This window comes from Pteropus vampyrus, unplaced genomic scaffold (assembly GCF_000151845.1).
Source record: "Pteropus vampyrus isolate Shadow unplaced genomic scaffold, Pvam_2.0 Scaffold152, whole genome shotgun sequence".
Lineage (NCBI taxonomy): Eukaryota > Metazoa > Chordata > Mammalia > Chiroptera > Pteropodidae > Pteropus > Pteropus vampyrus.
In genome coordinates, this window is record NW_011888933.1 from 1,521,443 (window position 1) to 1,534,689 (window position 13,247).

The 13,247-nt window shown below is 46.6% G+C and overlaps 1 protein-coding gene and 1 long non-coding RNA gene across 4 annotated transcripts in view; one reads left to right on the plus strand and one right to left on the minus strand.

Moving 5' to 3' along the window:
- The window catches only part of LOC111745330, a 26,939-nt gene extending 21,661 nt beyond the window's left edge, over nt 1-5,278 (minus strand). For both annotated transcript variants that reach the window (XR_002782599.1, XR_002782598.1), the window contains exon 1: nt 5,052-5,278. This is a non-coding gene — a long non-coding RNA (uncharacterized LOC111745330). The remainder of the gene's footprint in view (nt 1-5,051) is intronic.
- A 350-nt stretch (nt 5,279-5,628) lies between these two features.
- Nucleotides 5,629-12,973, plus strand: FZD5 (frizzled class receptor 5). Of its 2 annotated transcripts, XM_011369649.2 has the most exons (3): nt 5,629-5,723; nt 5,966-6,291; nt 6,578-12,763. In XM_011369649.2, exon 3 carries the CDS (start codon nt 6,838-6,840, stop codon nt 8,596-8,598), a length of 1,761 nt encoding a protein of 586 aa, XP_011367951.1. In that variant the 5' UTR covers nt 5,629-5,723; nt 5,966-6,291; nt 6,578-6,837; the 3' UTR covers nt 8,599-12,763. The 2 variants fall into 2 exon arrangements, with proteins under 2 accessions (XP_011367951.1, XP_011367950.1); XM_011369648.2 differs by lacking the exon at nt 5,629-5,723 and having other exon boundaries at nt 5,730-6,291; nt 6,578-12,973.
- The last annotated feature ends 274 nt before the right edge of the window (nt 12,974-13,247 follow it).

The following is a 13,247-nucleotide window of genomic DNA, read 5'->3' on the forward strand; positions in this document are numbered from 1 at the left end:
AGTACTATATCAATGAAAAAATGTGATGTGTAGAGTCTGTATATGAATCTAATTAATTTAAAAAAATACATTGATTAGACAGAGTATACATTTAGGTAAAAACCTTGATCCAGATACTTCTGTTACTCCCTGATAGCCTACTCATGCCCAGCTGTCCATCACTTGTACTGTATTCTTTTGGGACCTTCTATCTTTTACTTGTGCTGATTCCTCTGTCTAGGAAGTCCTCAGTTTTCTCACCTGTAGTGGATACTGAGGATTGCCTCTGCAGACCGCAAATCTTTTCGTCTAGTAATCTAGTTGGAGAGATTGGAAACTGCAAAACTACATTTGTCCGACTCCCTTGCAGCTAGGGTCTGGATCTGAAATAAGTTCATTCAACCGGTTGCAATCCTGTGAGATTTGGCAGGCTGATGCAAAGAGAAGGCATCATTCTGCTGTGGTTGCTGCTGGCAAGCAAGGTTTGAGAAGTAATTTCAACAGACATTTAACGTTTTGGGCCTCAGTGTCCTGTCTCAGTGTCTAGTCACCAGTTTCGTAGATACGAAGAGCCGTTGCAGCGGCAGCCCCATCCTGACTTCTGAAACAAAGCTCCTTTGTTCTAAAATCTGGCCTAAGGGATGTCCCACCTCATGCCTGCTCTGCAAAGGCCCTTGAACTCAACAGTCCAGGCGTAGGCTCATGACTTCTGGGGGGCCAGCCCTTCTAACAATTTTATAAGCCCTGCTTGATTCTCAGTATTAAATCTTTCTCTGCTTGAAATACCTAGAGTGGTTTCTGCTTCCTATATTAAACCCTGAGTGATAGGTCACCTAACTCATATTCAGCCTTCCAAACACAGCTTGAGTCTTCCCTGACACTAGGTTGGGCTAGGTGCCTCCTCTGTACTCCCACCATGCCTTGCCTGTTAAGTCCATGCCTCATCATGTTTGCACCCCTGGCACCAGTGCTTGGCTCACAGTATGCACAACATCAATATTTACTGAACCAAAGCTTCCTCTGCCAAGGTAACAGGAAGGTCCAGAAATCTGGCCTAAGGGGTGTCTCCCACCTCATGCCTGTTCTGCAAAGGCCAAAGAACGAATTGGCTCTAGACTTATATTGGATTCTAGATGAATCCAGAGCCCTCAGCTTTCCTACACGTTAGCTTCCCCACACAAGAGGCCACTCTAGAATTGATGATTCAACCTGGTCTTCAGGAAAGGGATGCTAAGGAACAAAGGAAGTTGTTTATCTCAAGATTTACCCTCTAGTGTTGGGACTACAACGAGCATAGGTTTTAGAGTCAGGAAAACCCAAGTCAGAAGGTGCATAACCTTGGGTAACAAGTTACTTAACTTGTCTGAACCTCAGTCTCTTCATCTGTAAAATGGGGATAATAACACCAAACTTACGAGATTCTTGGGGGTAAAAGAGAGTATATATTCAACACGCCTAGCACAGTGCGTGCATATTGGAAATGCTCCGTTCCCATCAACTACTGTTATCATGGCCATCACTGTTGTTAGCTGTATCATCAGTATACCACAATTCTATTGCTTTACATAATTTTTCCTTCACTCTCAACTCCCATGGAATTAGACAGGAAGGCGCTTCCCTAATATCTTCTCCTGAGATGTTCCATTTTGCATACTGATGTGATTAACGCTTTTTGCAGAGAAGATCCAGCCAGGCCTAAGTTTGCAGCTTGTACTGAGGAAATAACAAAACCATCTATGTCAGTGTTTCTCGACACTAGCTGAAAATCAGAATCACCCAGAGAGTTAAAATCAAAGCAGCACCAAAACCAACCAACCAAACAAAACCAAAAACAATATCTGGGTCCCTCAATCAGAAACACCAGTGTTTCTTAAAGCTCCCTAGGTGACTGTAATGTGCAGCTGAGAGCTACTGCTCATTGTGGGAAAGATGAGTACTTCCATTAGCTCTGGGGGAAAAGAAAGAAGCTTTTACTTTTCTATAATCTCTGTCACAGTGGGGGAAGAGAGAGGACTAAAGATTATAGTTGAATGATTCCACTTCTAATGTGAACAAGACATTCTCATTACGAACCTGGACAAATGACTCATCATGTTAATCCTCTGGTTAGTGTCTTGATTTCTTGTCTAGAGGTGTCTGATTCAATGAGGAGTAATCAGAGATGCTCTAGGACATGTAAGGAGCTAGTCTGGAAATACCTGTGAGGGATTCATGTTGGCTCGTGGGTGTCTATCCTGTGCCAGCACTGTGCACACTCGTAGGCTGGTTGCTGATGTCAGGTGTATGCATTTTGATCGAGGGCAAGTGAAATGATCCCTGCTTAGCATCAAATTGAGTTAATATCTAAATGCTAGAGATAGCTGGCGACAGCTGGGAGTGTGCTTGGACATAAAGTACATCTAAAAAAAAGTAACAATTTTTTTTATTAAAGTAATATACAAAAGTAAATATACAAGATTGGAAAAACAGAAAAATAGAATGAACCATAGTAGAAATTAATAATAATAACTAAGACTCATATAGACCTACTAGGTGCTAGACATGGCTCTAAGCCCTTTACCATGTAAATTCATTTACCCCTCAGTACAACTCTATGAGGTTGATAACTATTTGTAACTCCATTTTATAGACAAAGAAAGAGGACCTGGAGCTGTTAGGTGACTTGTCAAAGGTGGCACAGCTAATAAAAGCAGAGATGAGGTTTGGACTCATGCTGCATTTAACAGGGTATGGTCAACCTCAGATATAGCTCATAAGGTAAGGTAAGCTGTATTCAAGGATCCAATGCCAGCTGCTAAAGTTTAAAAAGTTAATCTCAGTTGTCATTCATTCATCCATTTATTTCATGACTATTTATTGAAGGCATCTATGTGCAGCATACTAGTGTAGGCTTGATTATCAAGATATTAAAGAGAATACAAAGACTACTGTCCATTCATTCCTATAGCATTGGACTCTCAAGTGCCTCAGCAGAATAATCCATGCATAATCAACACAAGTCTAGTGAGATTTAAAATGCTATAACTAATCTCCAGTGACAGAATCTAAAACCAATACTTCGAAACTTTTGGAATGTCACGTGCTTACTAGATGGAATGGTTAGCATTATTGTCTGTATTTTCATCAATTAATAAACACACCTGGGACAATAATGTAAGCCGATTTTCATGAGTTTGGCTTTGAATAAACATGCTTAATATAGCAGTAGTGTCTTCAACTCAGAAATTTGCTGTTTATTGGATGAATAGATGGATAGATGGCTACATGGAAGGCTATATGAGTAAATTGATACACTACAATGTTTGGCAATGTTTTAGGTGCTTAAAAATGCATCTTAAAAATAATTTGGTGTTTTTTAGTTTGTTGAATAATAAATTATGACTCACGAAAAAATTTTGATTTCTCTTCTATCCAATGACTAAACAAGTAACATCGAATGAATCATTATGGTGCCAGTTTTATATGATTGTTTTGAAGATTAAATGAACTAATAATGTAAATGAATTATTTAGTACCCTGCCTAATACATGTTAAACAGTCAGCATATTTTAAACTGCCTTTAAATTTGAAGTACTATATGTAAAAAAGCAAAAATTCGAATGATACAAAAAGCTATACAATGCAAAATAAGTCTCTTTTGGCAAAGTTTTCTGCTGTTATTACTATTATTAGAGATCTCCAAGCAAAAATAATATTTCATTATTGATTAAGAGAGAGGTTTACAGACCAGCAGATAATGTTGTCTGAGTCAGAACCAGGTGTAATAACACAAGTATTCTGACTAAATTCCAGCGGGAGTGATTAACATTCTCCAACTTCAAATAATTTTTATTATTAGCCAACACTTGTCCATCCCCAATAATACACCCGTCACATAAAGGGCACAGAATGAGACAGCCCTCCCCTGGCATGTTCACGATCTGCACATACTTTCCACTGAGGATTTCCCTTTCTTTTTGACTTCTATTCCATGGCTTTTCAACTGCCACTACTTTCAACCCTGGGAAGTGTGCCCACCCAGAGTGCCAAGTATTTCCAAAAAAACAAGAGATAAAATATGAACACCTGTAGAATTCCAGGGAATGAAAGATGTAATAATGTACAATTAAAACATAATTATTAATAGTTCTGATGTTTGTGAAGCTATTATTATTCCTTTTAACTCTGAGGTTAGGATTAATACACATATTCTTCATTATTATTTCCCACAAAACCTTGTTGACAAGGGAGAGGGAGAGGGCTGTTTTGTCATTTAGTCTCCCTATCTGTACAAATGGGATCCAGGACATAATAACGGCAATAACCGCGGCCTATCTCACTCCATGGGTTCAGTCCTGAGTCCTCCAAGTCCCCTGACCCTCCAGCCTTTTTTCGCCTTCTTTCCAGAAGGCAGGCATGGAGGGGCGAGAAACAATGCGAACCCTCTTTGTAAGAGTGTGAATGAATTTCAAGTATGATATACACCTCAGTCCTCTAACCTAATTAGAACACGTAGAAAAGAGGAATTTTTAGGACATTTAAAACGTGCAGCATAAAAACCCATCTGGGAGCGCCACTGTGTGTCCCTGCAGTTAAAGCGCTCAGCAGGGCTTCCCGCAGGCGGCGGCTGCTCAGTGAGCCCCGACTTCTGGCCCCGGGAATCGTGGGGGTGCACGGCTAAGCAGCCGGCAGCCCCCAGGGGGCCCGGCGCACTGCCCATTACAGAGCCGGGAACTAGCATTGCTTCTCTCTGCGGGGAACTGCCTGGCATTTTAAACATCGACTGATAAAGGACTAATATTTCTCGAGTCTGCCAAAGACAGAAAATCACTTTCTTGTCACAACCATAAAATTTTGTTACGACATGCAAAAGTAAAGGTTGAAGCGGGGACATACATGTTGGGAGTGGTTAAAATTGCAGATGCCACGGCCCAATTACTTAGGTTCGAATTCTGGGTTTACCATTTGAAAGCCTACTGTGTGTCAGGCGCTCGGAATACCCCAGGGAACAAGAAGGTCTAGGTCTGTTATTAGCTCGGTTACGTTGGTCAAGTTTATAAACCTCTGTTTCTTCACCTGTAAAGTGTACCTACCTCATAAAATTGTTGCAAATATCTGAGATCTTGTATTAAGATGTAAACGATTCACGCGCTGTCAGGCACACAGTAGGGGCTCTATAAGCATTCGCTCTTCTCCCTACTTGAGCTCTCCTGGTACCAGCACAGCAGAGCGGAGACAGGTGCCACGGCTAAGAATGATTCTTTGAGCAGTTTTTTTAAACAAGCGCTGGACTCTGTAAGGATGCTTAGCAGCAGAGAAGAGAACTGGGGACCTAGAATCAAAGGTTCATAAGCTAAAACATTACAGGAAAGTGAGCCCCGTACCCGCGGGCGCCAGCAGAGAACTTGAGATTTCTAGCTAGGGTTTCCCGCCCCGGGTCTCAAGAAGGTGATTACCATTCTCCCCGCCCCCGTCGCTTTTCGGTCCGCGATTGGCCCACATTCCTCGGCTGCCCGCTCTGGGCGGGGCCGGAGGGCGCGGGGAGGAGAGGCCAAGCCCGTGGGGCAGTGGGCGGGGACGCGTGGAGAGCGTGGCGGGGCAGCCCACCAACCGAGCCCCAGCGCGAGGGGGCGGGCCCGGGGCGGAGCCTCCCGGCGGGCTTTAGAAGCAGGTGACCGGGCGGAGCAGGAGAGGCCAGTCAGCCTGCGGCCGTGACTCCTCCGCCGTCGCCACCGCCGCGGAGGGCCGCTCAGTGCCAGCTGGAGGTGGGCGAAAGGGTGCGAGCGCGCGGGGGAGGAGCTGAGCCAGGCGCGTCCCAAGAGCGCCGCCCCCGCCCCCAGGAGTCCGCTGGAGCGAGGAGCCCCCTGCAGGGGAGGAGGCGAGCGGCGGGCGGGACGCGGCGGCGGGCGCGCACCATGCAGTCCCGGCGGGGCCAGCGCCGGCTGTTCACCGTACTGTGAGACTGCTGGGTCCTCCGGCCGCCGCATACTGCCTTCCTCTCGCCTAGGTGCTGCAGGCGCCCTCGCTCTTCGTCTGGCTCTTGGACCCCGGTGAAACGCACGGCCTGCCCCTGCCCTGCCCCGCCCGGATCATGCGGGGGGCCCCGGAGGAGGAGAAGGCGAGTGACCGACCTGCGGCGACCGTGTTCAGGGGGCGACTCCCTCTCTGAGACGCCCCCACCTGCTGCCATGTGCCGCCGCCTCGGATACCCAGCTTATCGCCAAACTTTCCCGGTGCCAGCTTGGCTCTGAGTCGCGTTTCTGAGTAGAGTATCCCAGGGACGGAGGACCCAGGCTGGCTGCGGACTATCTGCTTCTCTGGGGATCCGCGTAGGTGAGATCCCGCGCCTTCCCCTTCTCCCAGTTCTTCTCCCTGGCCCTCTATCCTTTTATGGGAGGGAGGGGGGGACTGTGCGCTCTGACTCCGGGGTCCAACCTGGAGGGCCCAGCGGAAAGGGAGGCGGGGCGGGGCGTGGAGTCTGTAGTTTGGTTTCTGGAGGTGGAGAGGAGAGAAGCGAGAGAGGTTAGGTTTGGAGACCGCTTGCAGGGACTGAGCCGTTGACGCCCCTCTAATTGAGAGTGGTTGCAATTTTTCTTCTTCCCCATCTTCTTTTTTAAAGAGTACTTTCCCTGGAATCGGAGCCCTAACTGCTTCTCCCCAGTCCTATCCGGCGAAGAGCTGAGCGCTGCCTGCGGAGGGAAGCAGCGCCTTCCCGAAACAGTTTAGCTTTGGGTGGATTTCTTGAAGAGGAAAAGAAACCAACAGGTTGCCAGCTCCGGCGCCACACAGAAGTCGGCGGAGAGGGAAGCCCCGGCCCCGGTTTCCCCTGCCTGCGTCGGCCCCGCGTGGGCCGCGGGAGGCGAGGGGAGGGAGGGGGCTATGGCTCGGTCTGACCCGTCTGCGCCGCCCTCGCTGCTGCTGCTGCTCCTGGCGCAGCTGGCGGGCCGGGCGGCGGCCGCCTCCAAGGCCCCAGTGTGCCAGGAAATCACGGTACCCATGTGCCGCGGCATCGGCTACAACCTGACGCACATGCCCAACCAGTTCAACCACGACACGCAGGACGAGGCGGGCTTGGAGGTGCACCAGTTCTGGCCACTGGTGGAGATCCACTGCTCTCCGGACCTGCGCTTCTTCCTGTGCTCCATGTACACGCCCATCTGCCTGCCCGACTATCACAAGCCTCTGCCTCCTTGCCGCTCCGTGTGCGAGCGCGCCAAGGCCGGCTGCTCGCCGCTCATGCGCCAGTATGGCTTCGCCTGGCCGGAGCGCATGAGCTGTGACCGCCTCCCAGTACTGGGCCGCGACGCCGAGGTCCTGTGCATGGATTACAACCGCAGCGAGGCCACCACGGCGCCCCCGAGGCCCTTCCCTACCAAGGCTACCCTCCCAGGCCCACCAGGGGGGCCATCCTCAGGGGGCGAGTGCGCCGCTGGAGGGCCGTCGGTGTGCAAGTGCCGCGAACCCTTCGTGCCCATCCTGAAGGAGTCGCACCCGCTCTACAACAAGGTGCGGACGGGCCAGGTACCCAACTGCGCGGTTCCCTGCTACCAGCCCTCCTTCAGCCCCGACGAGCGCACGTTCGCCACCTTCTGGATCGGCCTGTGGTCTGTGCTGTGCTTCATCTCCACCTCCACCACTGTGGCCACCTTCCTAATAGACATGGAACGTTTCCGCTACCCCGAGCGCCCCATCATCTTCCTTTCAGCCTGCTACTTGTGCGTATCACTGGGCTTCCTGGTGCGCCTGGTCGTGGGCCATGCCAGCGTCGCCTGTAGCCGAGAGCACAGCCACATTCACTACGAGACCACGGGCCCTGCGCTGTGCACTGTTGTCTTCCTACTGGTCTACTTTTTCGGCATGGCCAGCTCCATCTGGTGGGTCATCCTGTCGCTCACCTGGTTCTTGGCAGCTGGCATGAAGTGGGGCAATGAGGCCATCGCCGGCTATGCGCAGTACTTCCACTTGGCTGCATGGCTCATCCCCAGTGTCAAGTCCATCACCGCGCTGGCACTGAGCTCCGTGGATGGGGATCCAGTGGCTGGCATCTGCTACGTGGGCAACCAGAACCTGAACTCACTGCGCGGCTTTGTGCTGGGTCCTCTGGTGCTCTACCTGCTAGTGGGCACACTCTTCCTCCTGGCAGGCTTCGTGTCGCTCTTCCGCATCCGTAGCGTCATAAAGCAGGGCGGCACCAAGACAGACAAGCTGGAGAAGCTCATGATCCGCATCGGCATCTTCACGCTGCTCTACACGGTGCCGGCCAGCATCGTGGTGGCCTGCTACCTGTACGAGCAGCACTATCGCGAGAGCTGGGAGGCTGCGCTCACCTGCGCGTGCCCGGGCCCCGACGCCGGCCAGCCGCGCGCCAAGCCCGAGTACTGGGTGCTCATGCTCAAGTACTTCATGTGCCTCGTGGTAGGCATCACGTCGGGCGTCTGGATTTGGTCCGGCAAGACTGTGGAGTCGTGGCGGCGCTTCACCAGCCGCTGCTGCTGCCGCCGGCGACGGGGCCATAAGAGCGGTGGTGCCACGGCTGCTGGGGACTATGCCGAGGCGAGCGCAGCGCTCACGGGCAGGACTGGGCCGCCGGGCCCTGCTGCAGCCGCTTACCACAAGCAGGTGTCCTTGTCGCACGTGTAGGAGGCCGCAGCAGAGGGACGGGGCCACGAGTGAGGGAGGGGGGGTTGTTTTGTTTGGTAGCTCTGCCAAGGTCACTTCCGTTTACCTTCATGGTGCTGATGCCCCCTCCTGGGGCAACTTGGAGAGTGGGGAAAAGGGCCCTTTCTGGGGAGTTGCTAGCTGTCTCACGTGTATCCTATTTTGCGTTTCTTACTGTCTTCTTTAGGGAAACCCTGTTTTTAATTTATATGTATTTTTCTTAATTTTTAACTTTGTTGCATTTTGGCAACAAAATTGACCTTTGCTTTGGGGGCTTTACAATCCTAAGGTTGGCATTATAATGAAGTTCCACTTGGTTCAGGTTTCTTTGAACTGTGTGGTCTCAATTGGAAAAATATATTTCCTATACTTGTGTCTTTAAAAAAAAATGTGAACAGTGAAAGTTTGGGTTGCTATGACTGGGAAGTTGATGGGTGTGCTTTTTCAGCTTGTTTCTCCTTCCATGGCTTAACTTGTCCAAAATGTTTTAAGGTGAGCTCCCTGTCCCTGCTTGTAGTGCTAAGTGAGAGGAAACTCCTAGTCATACCAAGGAGTGGGGAGCATAATGTGGTTAGGGCCTCCCAAAAGTGACCAGATTGGGGAGTGTTTAGTGATTTTGTGTTCATTTTAGCTTTGTTTAGCGAACTTTTGGTAATCACTCTTAACAGTGTCAGCGTTTTGAATAAGTTAGAGACTGCATTATAGGGTCCAAGTTTAAATGTTTGGAATAGCGAGAACCTAAATGATGAAAATTGGTTAATATTGAAATCTAGACTAATAAGGTGGGAGCTCTGTGCTAGAGGAGTGAGTGGCACTTAAGCTTTAGTGAACCCATTTTTTTTTTTTTTTTTTACAAAACAACTTATAATTTTGGTAAAAGTAAACCCACTCCTTCTGGAAGTACTTAGTGATACTTGCTAAAGGGGCTTGCTTTGTAGATTAAGGACTAAACTGAATATACCTCCAGTAATTAAGTAAATTTCCAACATTTACCTGCTCCACCCCCATCCCACCTCCTTTATCATGTTAAACAGTCTTTTTGCTTTTCTTATTCCTCCTCTTCTGGAGAGCTGTGATTAGAAGCCACACCCACCCTTGAATGAGGAGCTGGAAGGGGGGCGGGGGCGGAGGGAGGCTGGTTGGCTACCTGTGAACAAACATTGGCAGCAATGAGGGAAAATAAGTGTCCCTGGACTTTGGACGAGTGTGTAGCCAGATATTCCAAAAGCGGCAAGACATTGCTTTCTGAGGCCTCTGAAAACAAAATAAGACCCAGAACACATTTGCATAAGCTTTTAAAATATGGATCTGTTAACTGCTGTCGTTGGAGGAAAGCTGTTTCTTCCAGCCTCACCTCAGTGTATTTTTCTTTTCCTCTTTTTCTGAGAAAGCCTGTATATTGATGAGTGGGCTCGCACACGTACACACATGTTGCTGTTAGAAAATTCTGTTTGCTTTTCTAATCTGTTTAAGCATTCATATATGAAAGCCTATATATTGATAAATACACACACACACACACACACACACAGAGACACACACACAGAGGTTTCTTTACTATTAGAAAATTCTGTTTGCTTTCCTAATCTGTTTAACCATTCATGAAGAGTGTGAAGCCATTACTGGGGAAGAGGGTGACAGTGCTATGGCCAGCAAAATACCAATGACCAGGGTTGAGTAGGACTAAATTTAGGAAGCTAAAATGGCAAAAGCAATTAAAATTTGAGAACGCCTCCCTAGGAAAACATGTCTAGGCATTTATGCTTCATTTATACCAAAGTTGGAAAAGAAAGATTTAAGCCCAGGTCAATTTTTACTTCACGGGTATTAAGTAAACACACGTATAGCTCCCATAATGAATTTAAATATTTTGCTGTGGGAAGAAGCTTAGTATAGTTTTAAGGACTCTCAAAAACTGTTCACATTTATAAAAATGCACTGCTCTTACACATGTATCCCCTGAATCAAAATTAAAATTTCAGTGCGTGTGACAAACCTAGTATACATAGCCTAGAGAACTTTTTACACATCTGATTCCTCTAGTTACTAAGAAGATTCTTCTTAGAACCTTAAAATAATTCCCCTGTCTGAGGGCCAATTCCTCTCCTATTTTTCAAATGAAGACTTTTTCCGATCACCTTGACCTCTTCCCTCATTCCAAACGTACATAGAGTATTATTCCTTTAGTCATTGTGCCTAATTTGGATTGTCCCCGTGCCATCTTTTTCTTCGTGGTACACAGTGTATCTAAAAGTTGTGGGATGAATGGATGAAAGTGACTTAATTCTTCATTTTAAATAATTATTTTTTCATTTTGGCCACATGCCAAACCTAAAAAAGACCAATTCAGATGAAGACAGTTAACACAAAGAATACTAAGCAAAGGAGAGGCAACATAGGTGATGTTTTTGGGGCCCTACTTTCAGAGCTGCTTCTTTGTTTTCAGTCTCTGTTCTCACCCCTGCTCACTCTCCCTTTCCTCAAGGATAATGCCCACCTGCTTCCCTAGTCATATAACCATCACCCCACCCCCTGCCCAAGGGAGAGAAGCCAGAGCTATTCATGGTCACCCCCTGTTTCCATCCCACATACTCTGTCCCCCCTGATTTGCATTTTTATTATACAAACAGTACGTACACGTGAAAATAGTTGTAAAATGAAAGGTTGTGGGTGGTTGAGCAACCTCTTCACAGCCAGCTTTGTGAAGTTGGAGAGGATTTAGGGCTCAGTTTAGTCTCGCATGTGCAGCTTCCGGGCTGTTCCTTTCACAGTTCAATTTTAAGCAATGTCTTACTCCATAGATTAGGGGTGGATATTTAGAAGATTGTCTAAAGGAACTAATGTGACCTCTCAGTGAATCAGTCAACATGATTTTAGGAAGTCTTTTTATTTATATTCCCTCCACATTTTGAAGTTGTCTAAATTGGCTGAAAATAATTGTTCTTGGTGCCTTATTGGTTTATCCTTGCAGACCTTTGTCATATTTTCACATGACCACTTCTAATGACGGGCCTGTGTGTGTGTGTGTGTGTGTGTGTGTGTGTGTGTGTGTGTGTTGTCTATAATTGTGTGCATGTACAAGCTTAAATAACGTGCCGACAGCACTGTTTCCAAGTTGGTATTCATTAGGCTGTTTCCTCCTGGGCCAGGGCTGCACTGATCCTGACATCGGCTGCCGGGAGAAAACCTCATGGATCCCACACCGAACCTTAATAACAGCATTCGTGACCTGCACTCTCAAGTACAGAATGGGACCCCCAGAGCTAGGAAATGTAGTTGTATATTTTAATGAACTGCTACCCCTGCTAAAGAGGCTTCTTTCACTTTTGTGCTCTATAGAAAGACCAAGGGGGGCAGGAGGGACAAAGCTTTGAATAACTGCTTTCTAACACTGAATGTGGCAGACAGGACAGAGCACATCACAAATCTAGGCAGGTGTGAGGTACAGTGGCTGAGAATTGCCTGCTCCCTCTGCATGCCCTTTCTTGCCTCCAAAGTCCAATCAAGTGATTCTGGGAAAGAAATACACCTGAGTTGGGGAGGGTGGTTCTGAAAGAAAAAGCTACCATGACATTAAAGCAGGGTGAGGGGTAGACGGGAGGTAAGTCACTAAGTAACCTGACTCGGAACTCAACGCTTCTAGCAGCTTGATGACAATTACAGGATTTATTTCAACCGGGATAATGTCTGTGGTACATCATTTTAAAACAATATTACTTAATGTTACAAAGTGTATGTATAGTATGTATGTGTTGTGGATGTGTATATACATAATATATATTATATATATGAGAGATTTTAGTGACTTTTGATACGGGTTTGGTGCAGGTGAATTTATTACTGAGCCAAATGAGGCACATACCGAGTCAGTAGTTGGAGTCCAGGGCATTTAACACTTTTTATGATTTCCATATATGTATAGTGCCTATCCCATGCAGTATCTTCACTGTCATGTCAAATGCAGAACTCACGAACCTGAGCCAGCGATATTTTATTTGTAGACAATCAACTTGAATCTATAAATTATTACTGGCAGATGATTATAATTCTGAATCCATAGCACTAACAAATGGAAACCCAGAGCATCTTGAGAAGTTTTTTTGTTTCGTTCCTGGAAGTCAGTAGAACAGCTGTGTATGTGGTTATGTTAGTCTCATGATACTTAATTTGCTGACCTTATATCAGAAAAATTTTGTATGTATTATATTTGTGGGAGGTAAAATGGTTTGAGATTTTTATCAAATATGGAGAGTAGTTATTTATGAAAAACAAAGAAATGTCTATTTTTGTTTCTTTGTTCCCAATTAATGTAGATAAATTTTAAAGTGCATTAAAGCAATGGTAAAGAAAATAAAAAGATGCTGTACAAGTCTTTTTCTCCTCATACTTTTATGGAGACACTGCCTTTTAAGAGTATCTGAGGAGATATGTGGATTCTAACTTCATAATCAAATTTCTCAGATGTACTTAATATAGAAATGGTAATGTTTTTATTAATAAGAAAATCAAGCAAATTCCAGTCACCAGAAACAGAACTAATGAAAACTTGCTTTATTTGAATATACTTCATAGGTTTCTCTTGCTGGTCCTGTTACTGTTTCATGATTCACTTGAAGAAATGAAGGGGCACA

Bases quoted from the DNA above. Each gene is read 5' to 3' on its own strand.
- FZD5 (XM_011369649.2), top strand. From the start codon at position 6,838: ATGGCTCGGTCTGACCCGTCTGCGCCGCCCTCGCTGCTGCTGCTGCTC.